The 14,410-nt window shown below is 60.7% G+C and overlaps 1 protein-coding gene and 1 long non-coding RNA gene across 4 annotated transcripts; one reads left to right on the forward strand and one right to left on the reverse strand.

Moving 5' to 3' along the window:
* Positions 1-1,296: 1,296 nt before the first annotated feature.
* On the reverse strand, positions 1,297-14,329 carry LOC118534091 (uncharacterized). 2 transcript variants are annotated; one of them, XR_013448434.1, is made up of 2 exons: positions 12,105-14,329; positions 1,297-4,282 (listed from the first exon to the last, which is right to left on the reverse strand). It is a non-coding gene; the product is annotated as an uncharacterized LOC118534091 (long non-coding RNA). The 2 variants fall into 2 exon arrangements; XR_013448433.1 differs by having other exon boundaries at positions 1,297-4,497.
* On the forward strand, positions 6,632-11,432 carry MXRA8 (matrix remodeling associated 8). 2 transcript variants are annotated; one of them, XM_036089675.2, is made up of 10 exons: positions 6,632-6,745; positions 8,239-8,262; positions 8,382-8,687; positions 8,780-8,881; positions 8,971-9,441; positions 9,615-9,773; positions 9,953-9,992; positions 10,081-10,157; positions 10,355-10,435; positions 10,556-11,432. In XM_036089675.2, the coding sequence occupies exons 1-10, from the start codon at positions 6,697-6,699 to the stop codon at positions 10,561-10,563; spliced, it is 1,317 nt and encodes a 438-aa protein (XP_035945568.1). In that variant the 5' UTR covers positions 6,632-6,696; the 3' UTR covers positions 10,564-11,432. The 2 variants fall into 2 exon arrangements, with proteins under 2 accessions (XP_035945568.1, XP_035945567.1); XM_036089674.2 differs by having other exon boundaries at positions 10,598-11,432.
* Positions 14,330-14,410: the final 81 nt, after the last annotated feature.

Genomic DNA, 14,410 nt, shown 5'->3' on the forward strand with positions numbered 1-14,410 from the left:
CTGCCACCCGCTTGCTGAACTGTTTGATTCTGGTGGACACATTAGAAATGATAAACCATAGCCCATGGGGAACAGTCTATCAGCTAGCGAGCAGGGCTGTGCACACTTCCGTGGCCTCTCGTCTTGCAAACTCTTCTCATCCCCAAAGTGACTTGGGTCAGCACTTCCCCACCCCCTTCACTGAGGTCATTTCATTTGAAATGTACTTTGTCTGCTTGCTTGCTTTTGCCACATTCTGATTCTCCCAACTTCCTAAAAGAGCTTTTAAGAATTTGCGTCCATTGGGGTTCACACCAAGCTATGCTGTTCTGTGAATCTTGATAAACACATGGTGCTACTTACCCTAGAAACAGCTTCCCTGCTCAACCCCCAACCCCGGTTCATAGTTGGAGGCCCGTTCGTTTCAAGGTGGTTTGTTCTGCATCAAAGGATACAGGAAATAGCTGGATAATTTTTTTTTAAAGATTTTATTTATTTATTTGACAGAGTTAGCGAGAGCAGGAACACAAGCAGGGGGAGTGGGAGATGGAGAAGCAGGCTTCCCGCGGAGCAGGGAGCCCGACGCGGGGCTCGATCCCAGGACCCTGGGATCACGACCCGAGCTGAAGGCAGCCCGCTTAACAGCTGAGCCACCCAGGCGCCCCTAGCTGGATAATTTTTAAAGATACTGAGATTCCCATAGACAGGGACTACAGAAATAGTGATCACTATATAAAAACATTTGTTCTTTTTTCAAATTGTGTCTAGTTTGGATGGTAAAGTTTGACATATATGTTGTGTCACATACAGTTGAATAGAGACGAACTAAAGCGGACAGCGTAGATATGTCATGTAGAACATGGAAACACATTCACAGAGAGGCAGACAGATGCTGTTAAACTGAGCAGGTGTATCTAGAATAATAAAGAGAAGGCAACCAGTTGCTTCCTGTTTGGATCAGGAAGAGCATCTCTCTCACCCAGCCTCGGCCTCCTTGGGGCCTCCCTGTGGGTCTCAGGCTGATGCCCACCACGGCTCGAATCTGTTACCAAATGGTCCTCATATCTTAGGGGGCAAAGGCTCCTGCTAATCATTTCAAACCCTGTGCTCGTTTTACATATCTCCACCGTGATTAAAACTACAGCTGAGACGACTGTGTTCCTACCAGGCCCCTTCTCACAACTCCCGGTGTTGCCTTCCCAAAATTCAGGCCTCATGTCAGAAATGGAAAAACGAACAGCATGTGCTCAACCTCACCTGTCTCTGTTGGCAAAACAAAGGCCACCTCTCTTGTTGTACAAAAGGAGGACTAGTACAGAGAAGTAAATGATTTATTAACATATTTTAATCACCTCATCACATAGTATGAAGCCTGAGTGATGGGAAAGTCAAGTAAGAAATGTTCCATCTTCCTAGGCTGTTTATATACAGAAGTCGTGCTGTTATCGTTGCTGTGTTTGAGCAGCTTTGCCGGTTTCTGTTGAAGTGAAGGACTGGCGTAGTCTTGTCCACAGACGAGCTTCGTTTCTGTTTCCGTGCTCTTGCTGGGCAGTCAGGACACCACGGGGCCAACTAAAAGTGCCTGGTAGTTTTTAGTGTCCTCCCAGCCCGTTAAGTGTTGTAATGCTCAGAGTCACTGTTGACCAAATCCTTGGAGAGTATGTTGCACCTCTCAAGAGAGATTCTGCCCTCTGACCTTTGCACGTTCTGTCCAGCTTGGTGAGCCAGTGGTGGTTTCTGCTTTCCTCACACTTACCTGCTACAAACTGCAAATCAGAAATGGACTGTTCTGGAAGAAAGATCAAAAGGGCCGGTATATGAGTGGCTGTTTCAGGGACTTTTGACTGTCGATACTGTGGGAAACAGCGTCCTTGGACAAGCTGCCATGTGACCATACCTGGACACCTGCCACACTGTCTCAAGGGACCACGTCAGGGCTCTGGGGCCCCTTTGTACCAGTTGCTTCCTCTTTGGATCAGGAAGAGCATGTCTCTCATCTAGACTCAGCTTCTTTGGGACCTCCCTGTGGGTCTCGGGCTGATCCCCACCATGGCTCGAAGTAGGCAGCCTAGGAACACATTCAGCTTAGCCCAAGATCCACATGATGAGGCAGAGTACGTGAGGGTATGGGTGGGGGTGCTGGGCATGCGAGGTGATGGGAACCTTCCAGGCTGCATGGGCCCGAGGCACACTGCGGAGAGGGGCGGGGTGCTGGTTTCCCTGTTGAGAGCACTGCAGGAAGATTACTGCGGCCAGGTCAAGGCTTCGAGATGGCCGAGGGACAGTGTGTCGTGGGCATGACACCACTGAGCAACCCAGCCCAGCCCGACACACAGGAGAACCCCTTCCTCCTGCAGCATTCCTGCTGGGAGAGCTCGACCCCACGCTCAATGTAAAGCTGAGATGCTCAAAGGAATCACGTGCACGGGGCGCCTGGGTGGCTCAGTTGTTAAGTGTCTGCCTTTGGCTGAGGTCATGATCCCAGGGTCCTGGAATCGAGCCCCGCATCAGGCTCCCTGCTCTGCGGGAAGCCTGCTTCTCCCTCTTCCACTCCCTGTTTGTGCGCTCTCTCTCTCCTGTCAAATAAACAAAATCTTAAAAAAAAAAAAAAAAAAAAAAGGAAAGTTTGGCTGGTCCATGACACAATGTTTCTATATTTCCATATTCTTGTCTGTATTTTTGCTTATTTTTTTAAGTGTTTTTTTTTTATTTTTTGAGAGAGAGTGAGGGCATGAGTTGGCGGGGGCAGAGGGAGAGAGAATCTCAGGCAGACTCTCCAGTGAGCGCAGAGCCCTCTACCCTGAGATCATGACCTGAGCTGAAATTAAGAGTCGGACACTTAAACGACTGAATCACCCAGGTACCCCTATTTTATTTTAAGTCCTCTCTACACCCAACTCGAGGCTCAAACTCACAATCTGGAGATGGAGAGCACATGCTCCGTCGACCGAGCCAGCCGGGCGCCTGTCCTCTCTGTCTTCTCAAATCAGTGTCTCAATGCCTCGACGACCTCTCAGCCCGACCTGACAGGTCATCGACCTGTGGTCCTCACCAGAAGGCAGCCAGAGCCCTCACAGTCAACAGCTCTCCTGAGGGACACACTCAGCTCTTCAGACCCCGGATGTGCGGAGTTCCCTGCCTCGTGGCGTGAGAGGCCACGGTGTGGCAAGCCCTCGGGCCTCCAGAGGAAGGGCCAATGCATATGCAAGTGGCCCTTCCCAGAACTGGTTACAACTGGCAGAAACTTGTCAGTGAAGTTGGGCGAGCTTGCGGTCTGTGACGTGGCTCTCCATGTGGCCTCAGCCTCGTGGCCTGCCCCGCACCACATGCTGCAGCCAGCAGCCAGCCCCAAACTGAGGAACCGGTCCCTTCTCCTTGTGAAATGTGTGCCTTTTGCTGGGTTAAGCCCTGGCCTCGCTCTGTTCCGGAGATAGTTATGTTTGTCTTCTCTTGCTGTACCACAAATTGCCACAAATTGAGCAGCTTAATGCAACACATTCACTATTACACGGCTTCCCTGGGTCAGACATGTGGATGCGAGTTTTCTGGGCCCTCGGCTCAGGGCCTCCCAGGTGAAATCGGTGTCCGCGGGGGCTGCGTCCGGGCCTGAGCGCGGCCCTCTCCCACGCTCACGTGGGGGGCGGGCGGAGTCCAGTTCCTTGTTGTTGTAGGCCTGAGGTCCACTTTCTTCTTGGCTGGTGGCTGGGGGCCGCCCACATGGTCCCTGCAAGGCCCTTTCAGAGTGGCCAGCTGACTGCAGGCAGCAGGACGGAGACCCTGTCGCAGAGTGGCGTCCCAGCACTTCATCATGTGGGTGCAAAAGGCCCTTCCGGCATTGTTTCGGCTCCTGCCCACACTAAAGGGGAAGACACGGGGTGTGCCCCCGGGGGGCCCGGACAGCACGCCACCTGGCCCTTGGAGGACTGTTTTCCTTGTGTGTTCATATAAACCCTACCAGCTCTAAGCCATCGCACACTCCTGCACCCCCAGACCACATCCTCCTCACTTAGACCCTCCAAGCCCCTATCTTGCTCACTGAGCATGAGAGCCAGACTGGGGTCCCCACAGACCTCCCCATGCCCCCAGCTCTGCTCTCTCATCTGGGAGGCAGCTTCCCCAGGCACCGGCCTGACATTTACCCGTGGGCGTCACTCCCTCGGAGGCCGTCCCGGTCAGTCCTGTGGAGGGAGAGTCTGCCCTGTTTTCGTCTCTTGACGACACTTCTCCCAGGGATGAAAACGATCTTATCTGTCCGTGAGCTGGCCTGCCGTCTGCCTGCCTCCCTCCGACAGCTTCCAGTTCCCTGGCACACAGTAGGTGCTCAGTGAATATTTCTCGAGTGACAGAACGGGGGGCGTGAGCACGTGTCTCTGTGTCTGGTGGCGTCTCTGAGTGCCTGTGGTTTCTCCTCCCAGTGAGCCTGGCTGCCTGGAATGTCCGAGTCCCCGGGAGCAGAAGCCAGAACCAGATTCTTAGCGGGGCTGGTTGGCTGACCCCTGCCTTGTCCAGCCACGCCTCCTAGAAGAGGGGAGGTGGGTACAGGGCTCCAGTCTGGCGGGGGGGTGGGGGTGGGGGGGGTTGGCCAGAGCTCAGGGTGGGACCATGGTGAGGTCAGTGGCTTTGTCCTGGTGTGTTCTCTTCCCGAGGAATGGACGTGCCAGGCGAGACTGGGAAATGAGCAGGAGGTCTCAAGCCTTGGCCAGGGGAGGGGCAGGTGGCCCGCTGGACCTCCACTCTCATCTGTGGCTACTAACTGCCAAGAGCGGGGACAGGACACCAGCTCTTTGCTGGCCTCAGGCAGAGAGGGGCTGGGAAGAGGGGGTTGCAGCTCTCCACTGCCTCTGTCCATTCCTGCCCAGTGGTGCATGGGGGCCAGCTTCCCCCCAGTGGCAGCCCCCGCAGACTTATGCATTTGGGCCGAGCTGAGGGCTGAGTCTCCACCGTGAGGGCCCCACAGGGCCCGAGGCCAGGGAACCTGCTGGGAGAGGGAGGGCGCCCACAGGCTCCTGGCTCAGGGCTGCGAGCTGACCCCGTCCCCTTCCAGACAGAGGGGCAGGCGCTGGGCCATTTCTGCCTCCCCCCAGCACTGCCTGGACATCTTCCCTCCATGGGGGAGAGACAGCCCAGCCGACAGAGGAGGGAACAGAGGACAGAGACGGAGAGACATGGGCGAGGCACAGAGAAGGGAGGTCACCAGCTAATAGAAACCAGTTAAAAAAACAGGAGGAGAGCCCAGGCCTCAAGGCCAGCCAGGCGGGGCTTGTTTTTCCAGAATGAAAGGCCCAGGGAGGGGCTGAGACCAGGATGGGCTCTGATTCCAGTTTGGAAACGGGGCTCCAACCCCAGGGGCCTGAGTCTTGCTGAGGAAATGGGTCCATTAGGGGGTGCTCCTCACATCCTCATGGCCGGTCCTCATTCCCTCTGCTGCAGCCCTGACAGTCTCCCCACCTTGCCTGAAGCTGGAGAGTCCAGCCACACTGGGGCCCTTGTTTGTCTGAGGAATTGGGAACCAGGACAGGGTTCAAGGGCGAGGTCCTTGCCCACCAGGGACTGGGGCCTGTGACCATAATTCTATTCAAATGGGTAGTCTAAAACATGCACTGTGGGTTTTGGTGGTTGTTTGCATTTTTTTTTTCCTTTTTTTCTTTTTGAGGTTTGCTTAACTAGAAAGAGTGGGTTTGGTACACAGTGTGTGATCTGTTATTTTGCATTTGTTTATGTGACTTTGTAAGTTTTCCCAGAGCTTCAAATTTGTGCCTTCCATGGGGGAGGCTCCCATACCCGCCTTCCCTCCTCCACTCTGGGCGGGGAGCATCTTAGCCAGGGTTTGGTTTCAGGGACACCAAGCTCTGCCCTTGATGGTGGGCAGATGCGGGTCCAGGCCAGAGGGGAGGGGCTGGTCAAACGCTGCCCCTCAGTGCTCAGGGTCTCCACCCTCATGCCCTGGCAGGTCCCTTTGGGTGGTAAAAATGACTGATGGACAGCAGGGCCCATCATGCTGTCCTAAGGGAGCCCCCTGCCCGGCTTACCACCGCGCCCCCCCCCCCCAGGGCTGGTGTGACTGTTCTTTTCCTTTCACAAATGAAGAGATGCAGCCCCCAGAGGAGGCTGAGAGGAAGAGGGGAAGAGCTGTAGGTGTGGCACCATGGGCTTCTTGGGGGTCCCAGCCCCCAGATGCCTTTCTGCTAGGAGGGATGCCTCAAGCTCCACAGCAAGCACAAAGCGGGGGTCCTGCCCACACTGTCCACACAGGGGAGCACCCTGGGCCAGGGTTCCCCGACAGAGGTGGACGTGAGGTGATGTCCACCCCAGAGCCCCAGCCCTGTAGCAGCCCCAAAGGGCCTCATAGGTCACAGCCGCCCCCACAGCATCCGGCGTCTGGAACCAGGCCCTCAGCCCTCCTGCCCCTCCAAGGGCTGGGCTCCTGGCCCCTCTCGAGGACCTGGGCCAGAGGAGGGGCAGGGTCTCTGCTCTGATTTCCCCTCACTTTGTCAGACACGGAGCCGTGTTCCTACCCCTCCCCACTGGGCCAGCCAAGGATCTGGGGAGGACTAGGGGCCAGCAGGAGCCAGAGGGGGCGGTCTGCAGACTGTCGATCCCGCCCAGGGCTCCGTGATGTCATGGTGGGTGCTAAGGAGGGGGAGGGGGCCGGGCTGTTTTTCTGGAGAGTTGGAGCAGAAGTGAGACAAAGCGAGGCAGGCGGGCCAGGCGGGCGCCATGGAGCTGCGGTCCCAAGTTACGGTCTGGGAACTTGTACTTCTGCAGAGTGAGTGCGGGGTGGGTGGGGGTCCGCACTGGAAGCCCGAGCGTCTTCGGAGTTTGTGTTCTGGTCAGAGCTGCCTGTCTGAGCTCGAGTTGGGAGGAGTGCGACGCTCCCGCTGCCGGGAAGGGGCTGGGTCGGGGTGGGGGTGGGGGGCTCAAGGTGGCAGCTCACCAGGAATAAGGGGCCCCCAGAACGCAGGAGGGTGTGAGGTTTTATGTTAGATCTCCACCACACGGATTCGGGAGCCAGAGGGCCAAGAAGGGCAGGGAGGCTGAGGTGGCGGGTACCTCTCCCTGGGGTCCCTCCCCCACCCCACTCTTCCAGGAAGCCCCTCAGGTGGCCAGAAGAGGAGTAGGTTGGGGACTCTAGTGGGCCTGGGAATGGTGGGGCTCACAGGGTCTGCTCAAGTCCCCCCTTGGCTCCCAGGCCCCCTGAGCCCGCCTCCTGGGCTGGCCTGCTGACCCGGCACATTCCTCCTGGTCCCGGGCGCTCAGCCCATCTCTGGAGCAGGAACTTGCCTGTGGGGTGCGGACAGTCCAGCCTGCTCGTGCTTCAGACCTCTGCCCTTCAGGACGGCTGAGGGGGCTCCAGCCCTGAGACCTGGGTGTGGGGCAGGGTACCCAGATGTCTGAGGACTCTTGAGGGCGTGTGTGGCATGGCTCTTGGCAGGTGCATGTACCTTATTGGATACGAATGTGCGGGAGCCCCCGAAACCAGCCTTGAGCTTCACGCTTTGGCACGCTGGTGGCCTTGCTGCAGGATGGTGACAAGGGCCACCATTCCCGAGGGTGGCCCTTGGTGACAAGCACACACTCCACAGCTGGTTCCACCATTCACCCCCTAAAGGGGAAGAGCCGTCCCACGGTCTAGGCAGGTGGCAGTGAGGATTAGGTGGGGACCATGGGAGACGTGCCTGCACCATGTGGGGCTAAAGGAGCCCCTCCCCCATCCTGTCTGCTTGGCTTCTCTGACTTTATCCCCGCCTATTAAGAGGGTGTCATTGCTGCACACACAGCGCCCCCACCCCCCCCGCCCCTCAACCTATGCCTTGCCCTATGTATCTCCTCCATCTGGCTATTCCTGAGTTGTATGCTTTGTAATAAACTTGTAAATGCAAAAAAAAAAAAAAAAAAAAAAAAGAGGGTGTCATTAACGGGGCACCTGGGTGGCTCAGCTGGTTAAGCGTCTGCCTTCGGCTCAGGTCACGATCTCAGGGTCCTGGGATCCAGCCCTGCCTTGGGCTCTCTGCTCAGGGGGGAGCCTGCTTCTCCCTCTGCCTCTGCCCCTCCCCCCCTTTGCCCTCGCATGCGTGCTCTCTCTCTCTCTCAAATAAATAAAACCTATATATGTATATAAAGAGGGTGTCATTAACACCCACCTCAGCAAGGACTATAATGGACCCAGGCAGCCAAGTGGGGGGCCCGGGGCTGGGTGGGTGACCTGGATGCAAAGGCTCAGGTCATCCCCTCCCCAGTGCGACTCTCTTCTTCTTCTAGGTTCTGCTGTCCTTCTGTCCTCAGGTTAGTGACCACCCTCCCCTGGAAACCACAACAGCTCCCCTCCTGTGTTGGCAGACCCACCCTACACCTTCTCCTTGGGTCCTATCCCTCGCCCAGTGACTCCTCCCCGCCCCCCCCAGTGCCCTCAGGGCCCGTGCCAGCCGCCAGCTCCGTGGTGTCCGAGTCCACCGTGAGCTGGGCGGCGGGCGCCCTGGCCGTACTGCGCTGCCAGAGCCCGAGAATGGTGTGGACCCAGGACCGGCTGCACGACCGCCAGCGCGTGGTCCACTGGGACCTCAGCGGCCGCCCGGCCGGCGGACCGGCCCGCAGACTCGTAGACATGTACTCTGCGGGCGAGCAACGCGTGTACGAGCCCCGCGACCGCGGCCGCCTCCAGCTGCCGCTCTCCGCCTTCCACGACGGCAACTTCTCGCTGCTCATCCGCGGTAAGGGGCCTGGGCACCGCGGCGGGCGACGCAGGGCGGGGTGGCGCGGGCCGGCTGCGCGCCTCACCGCCGGGCTGTCTGCCGGCCCGCAGCGGTGGAGGAGGCCGACGCGGGCCTGTACACCTGTAACCTGCACCACCATTACTGCCACCTGTACGAGACCCTGGCCGTCCGCCTGGAGGTCACGGACGACCGTGAGTGTGCCCCCCCCCCCGCCCGCCCCGGGACGTGCCCCTGCGGGCCCCCTCCCCGCCCGCCGGCGCTGACCCACCTGCACCCCCAGCCCGGGAGGCCGGCGCGCACTGGGACGGCGAGAAGGAGGTCCTGCTGGTGGAGCGCGGCGCGCCCGCGCTGCTCACCTGCGTGAACCGGGCGCACGTGTGGACCGACCGGCACCTGGAGGAGGCGCAGCAGGTTGTGCACTGGGACCGACAGCCGCCCGGGGTGCCGCACGACCGCGCTGACCGCCTGCTGGACCTGTACGCGTCGGGCGAGCGCCGAGCCTACGGGCCGCCCTTCCTGCGCGACCGCGTGGCGGTGGGGGCGGACGCCTTTGCGCGCGGCGACTTCTCACTGCGCATCGACCCGCTGGAGCCAGCTGACGAGGGCACCTACTCCTGCCACCTGCACCACCACTACTGCGGCCTGCACGAGCGCCGCATCTTCCACCTGAGAGTCACCGAGCCCGTCGCTGAGCCGCCCCCGCGGGACTCGCCGGGCAATGGCTCCAGCCACAGCGGCGCCCCTGGCCCAGGTGCCGCGTGGCCCCTCCCTGTCCCCCCCCCCGGACCTGGGTGTTAGCCGAGGGGAGGCCCCCTCCCGTCCATCCCCTCCTGAGCCCCGCGCCGCAGGGGCGGCCTCGATCGGGTGCACGCTTAGGGGGTCACGCGCGCGCTCCCTGACCCCGCCCCCGCACGGCCCGTGCAGATCCCACCCTGGGGCGCGGCCGCAGCGTCATCAACGTCATAGTGCCCGAGGGCCGGGCCCACTTCTTCCAGCAGCTGGGCTACGTGCTGGCCACCCTGCTCCTCTTCATCCTGCTGCTCATCACCGTCATCCTGGCCACCCGGCAGCGTCGCCGCGGAGGTGAGCTGGGGCTCCATCCCGCACGGTTGAGGCCAGAGCTAGGAAGCCTTCCCTGACCAGAGGCGGGGTGTGGGGTGCGGTGGCTTGAGCAGAGAGTAAGCAGGGATGGGAGGCTTCCTCAGGGCTGAGGGAGCTGGGGAGGGGGTGAGACTGGGCCCAACATGAGTCTTCCTCCCCAGGCTACGAATACTCCAACAAGAAGTCGGGGAAGTCAAAGGGGTGAGTGCCCCCTCCAGGCTCTCCTGGGGACCAGACCCCCACCCCCACCCCGCTCTGCTCTAACTGCCCACCACCCTCCCACCTCCAGGAAGGATGTGAACATGGCAGAGTTTGCTGTGGCCACAGGAGACCAGGCTCTTTACAGGAGTGAGGACATCCAATTAGGTGAGGGATGGCCCCAGAACCAAGGTGAAGGCTGTGGTTCCCAGGCCTGAGCTAGGGGAGGCACATCTCTGGGGGTTGAGCTAGGGGAGGCACATCTCTGGGGGTTGAGCTAGGGGAGGCACATCTCTGGGGGTTGAGCTAGGGGAGGCACATCTCTGGAGGTGGGGGGGCCTCACCCTGCTCTTTCCCTGCACCAGATTACAAAAACAACATCCTGAAGGAGAGGGCTGAGCTGGGCCACAGCCCACTGCCCATCAAGAACATTGACTTGGACAGAGGTGAGTGACTAGGAGGGCTGGGCCCATACCTCACCCACCCACACTCACTAGCCAGCCCCAGGGGCAGGAGTCCCTGGGCAGTCCTGCTAGATGTCTGCCTTGTGTTTACCCCTGTGACAGAGGGATAGAGGGCAGACACCCGCCTGTTCCCTTGGCTTCCAGAGTTCCGAAAGGAGTACTGCAAATAAGGTGATCCTGGGCTCCTGGCTGGGCCAGCAGCCCTGCCAACTCCTATCTGTCCATCTTGGAGGATGACCTCCTGACCCTCATGTGGCTCACCCGACCCCCTTCCAGCGGCTGGTCCCGCTGTCCTGGAACTTGGCCTGGACTGGCACAGAGCAAGGCTGTCTCCAGACCCCTCTCCCGGGAGCCATCCCAATCCTCACAAGCAGCAGCGGGCTCTGGGATTCTGCTGGAGCTGCAGCTGCCCCTTCACCAGCGCTCAGCAGGTGCCTGCTGGCTCCCACGCTCACTGGTGGTCCTGCCCTCCCCCAACCCAGGCACAGCCCTGACCCTGCTGATGTTCACCAGTCCTTCAGGCTCTCCTGGCCCCTGCCACTATGGGCTGGGGCTCAGTGGGGGCTCTTGGAGCTCAGGTCAGCCTCAGGGCTAGCACCCTGGCCCCTTCTTCACCCCTTTCTAGGGGGAGCCTACGGCTGGGATCTGAGGATTGCACACTCCAGGCCCCAGACTAATTCCCCTCTGCTCTGTGTTGGGCTACCTGGGGCTTCTTCTCTGCCTTCCACCCTATTCCAGCTTTGTTTCCAGCAAGTGCCTTGACAGTCACTGGGCTCCATGTGACTTTTGACTCTGACCCCCCTCCCGCAGCCCCTCCTTGGGCTGGAGTCTGGGGCTGGGACCTCATTTGGCTTCTGTTTTGCCTGAGGACAGGGGAGGGGTAAAGATGGTTCTAGAGTGGCTTGTGCTGCCACCCCCAACACCCCACATTTGCTCCTGGGAAACTGCCACCATCACAATAAAAACTCCATGGTTTTTAGACTTGGCCCCAGGTATGCCTCTGCGGCTCCTACTTCATGTCCTGGGGGGCGGAGTTTGGGCCTTGGGAACCTCGAAATGCTTTCCTTCATCTGAAGCCCTGCTGTCACCACCCATTTCTTGGAGTGGAAAGTCTGAGTCCAGGTATCCTGGGAAGAGCAACATCCGGTCCAATCCTATGGCACTATTCCTGGTTGTAAAGGAGTTCTAGATTCTCTTCTGAGGGCTTATTTGGACGTGGGGGGGGGGGGGGCTGGACATGCTCAGAGGACAGCCCTCTGAGAAGCAGATGCCAAAATGGGATTAGATGTGTGAGGATAAAGGGGGGGAAGCAGGAGTAGGCACCAAAGGCTTGTGAGGGGGATGGGAGGGGGCTGCAGGAGGAAGAAGCCCTTGTGTTTCCCCAGCCCTGACCCCATCCCCCAAAACTCTTCCAGGGCAGCAGGAAGCGGGAAAGGATGTCTGTCACCCTGTGCTGGAGACCCTGGGGTGGTGTGTGGAGAACATGCAGATTATGTCTGGCTGAATTAGGGGCACAAGCCAGCCACACGGGGCCAGCAGGTGACCTGGCATCGGAGCTCCCACTCTGGGGAAGTGAAAACCCCGGGGCCGCTGTGAGGAAGGCACAGGACACTCACGTGAAGGGAGTAAAGTCAAAAGATATGTTACTTACAGATCCGAGGACAGGGGTGCGGTGAGCAAGGCTTCAGAAGGGCAGTTCTCCATTCCAGATCAGGAGAGAGACAGCAGGGTAGCATGCTCCTATTACTTATAAGGTGGGTGGGATGGTGGTCACTAATTTTTTGTAGGCTCAATTCTGAGTGGTCATTTTAAAAGATACCGCAGGAGACACAAGGCAGGAGTTTGTGGTGGGCATCCTAGGTTCAGGCTTTTATCTGAATGTCCAGACTCTGGATGTGAGATGCTCAGACAGCACCTCAGTGTGGCTGTCTCCTCACTACACACCTGCGAGGGTCCCACAGTGGCAAAGGCAGGGAGGGAGGCTGGGCCAGGGAGCTGTGGCTTGCTTGACAATGTGCCTCCCTCCCAGCCTGTGACCCCTGGCCCCATAGTAGCTGCACTGCTCGGACCACAAACTCACTCCCCCTTGCAGTGTGCCTGGCTGACCAGAGAGTCAGCTCTGGCCTCTGGCTACCAGCCTCTCTCATAGGACTTGGGCAGCCAGGTGAGAAAGAGAGGCTTGGGGGGGCGGGGCAGAGCACAGATGGGGCATCAGACCCTACATCTGTGAGACCAGCAGTCATTCATGTCTGGCCTGGGGGATGCTGGTCCCCTGGGAGCTCTCAGGGGGCCTGTCTCCCTCCCCTAGATGCCCAGCAGAGAGCCAGCCACTACCTGGCTTCCTCAGATTACCTCTGGGGAAACCGAGACCCAAGGGGAGACGGTGCAGGCTTTGCTGAGCAGGTGCCCACCTCACAGAGCCCTGTCCACTCTCCCCACCAGAGCCTAGGGGGATGGAGGTCAGCGCCCTTGGCCTAGGCTGACCTGGGGATGGTCCCTAGCCTGGGCTCAGGGGCTTTCCTTCAAAGTCTGGCTCTTCCAGTCACTGGTGGACTGATGGGCTTTTTCCTGTGCGGATCCACTGCCCAAGGATGGTCATGACTAGGCAGCTAGGACAGCTCCAGGCTCCAACCAACTTCAGGGGGAGTGCTGGGCACAGGTCGCAAGGGGCATCATGCATCCTCCACCTTCATCACTCTTGGGGCCTATCCTAGAGACTCTCCTTCACTCTCACCAGTGTGGGATTCCCTCTACTGGCCTCAAGTCTTCCTCCTGGGATGGGGGAGACCCTCTACCTCCAGTGGGGTCAGCGTGTGGTTGGAGCCTCCACAGCCCGAGGGGCGCTGCTCTGGGTCTCCCTTGGTCCACACAGGACCCCAGGCTGGCTGGATCGACAGAGGCGGTGGTGGGGGTGGGGGTGATCTTCACCTGCTGCCAGCACCAGCTTCCCCGGGCACCTCTGTGCACACGTGCGTGCGCGCCGTTGCCCTCCGCTGTTGCCTTCAGCCGCACACACACATGTTCACACTCGCACCCCGCCTCCACGCGAGCACCCGCACGCACTTGGCCCGTGTTTCGCGGAGCCTCCGTGGGGCCCGGTAGAGGGCGCGCGAGCACGCAGTGGGCGCCGGGGCGCAGAGACCGAGTTGTCTTTGGCTCCCGGCCCGGACCGAAGTATCCTCAGCTTCCCGTGCTGCCCCCCTGCTGCCCGCGGATGTGACCAGGGCGCCCCCCGACTCTGAGCACCACGGACCCCGGAGCCCTCGCGAAGGGGCGGAGAACCGGAACCTTCTGGGTTCTGTAGTCGACCCCTGGGGGCCTCGGCGGGGGACTTGGCGTTGCCTGGGGCGGGGTCTCCCTTCTGACAGCAGGGCTGCTTCCGGAGGGTCCTCAGCCGTCTCCCTCCGGAGGACGCGCCCCTGTCCGCCCACGGGCCGAGACCCTAGGCCCAGCAGGGGCTACGGCCCGAGCACATTGTGGGCGCCCCCGCGCGCGGGGTGGGGGACCCGGGGCCCGAGGCAGGGGTCAGGGGCGGGGCCCGGGAGAGCGGAGGGAGTTCTGCGCGGGCGCCGACACCGCGGCCCCGCCACCCACGCGCGCACCCCGCCCTCCAGCCCTTCCGCGCGTGCGCAACCCCGCCCCGCGCCGCGCCGCGAGCGGCCCGGTGACGTCAGGCCCCGCCCGCTCTCGGGCGCCCCCCGGCGGGCGCGCTCAACCCGGGGCCGGCGGTCCCTTTAACTGCGCGGCCCGAGGGGGCGGCGGCGGCGGCGGGGCGCACGGACGCGGCCGGGCCTCGCACGCCCTCCCTGCCTGCGTCCCCGGGCCGGGGCGGATGGGCGGCCGCGGGCCGCGGGGCAGCAGCGGGGGCGCGAGCGGAGCCGGGGCCGGCGGGGCGGGTGGGGCCGGGGCGGCCGGGCGGGGCGCCGGGGGCCTGGTAGCGGCCGGGCGGGGAGCGGC

Source organism: Halichoerus grypus, chromosome 5, assembly GCF_964656455.1.
Source record: "Halichoerus grypus chromosome 5, mHalGry1.hap1.1, whole genome shotgun sequence".
NCBI lineage: Eukaryota > Metazoa > Chordata > Mammalia > Carnivora > Phocidae > Halichoerus > Halichoerus grypus.

Excerpts from the sequence above, each read along its gene's own strand:
- MXRA8 (XM_036089674.2), top strand. The coding sequence starts at position 6,697 with ATGGAGCTGCGGTCCCAAGTTACGGTCTGGGAACTTGTACTTCTGCAG. Across the intron at positions 6,746-8,238 it reads GGAACTTGTACTTCTGCAGA|GTTCTGCTGTCCTTCTGTCC; the intron begins GTGAGTGCGGGG and ends TTCTTCTTCTAG. Across the intron at positions 8,263-8,381 it reads TGCTGTCCTTCTGTCCTCAG|TGCCCTCAGGGCCCGTGCCA; the intron begins GTTAGTGACCAC and ends CGCCCCCCCCAG.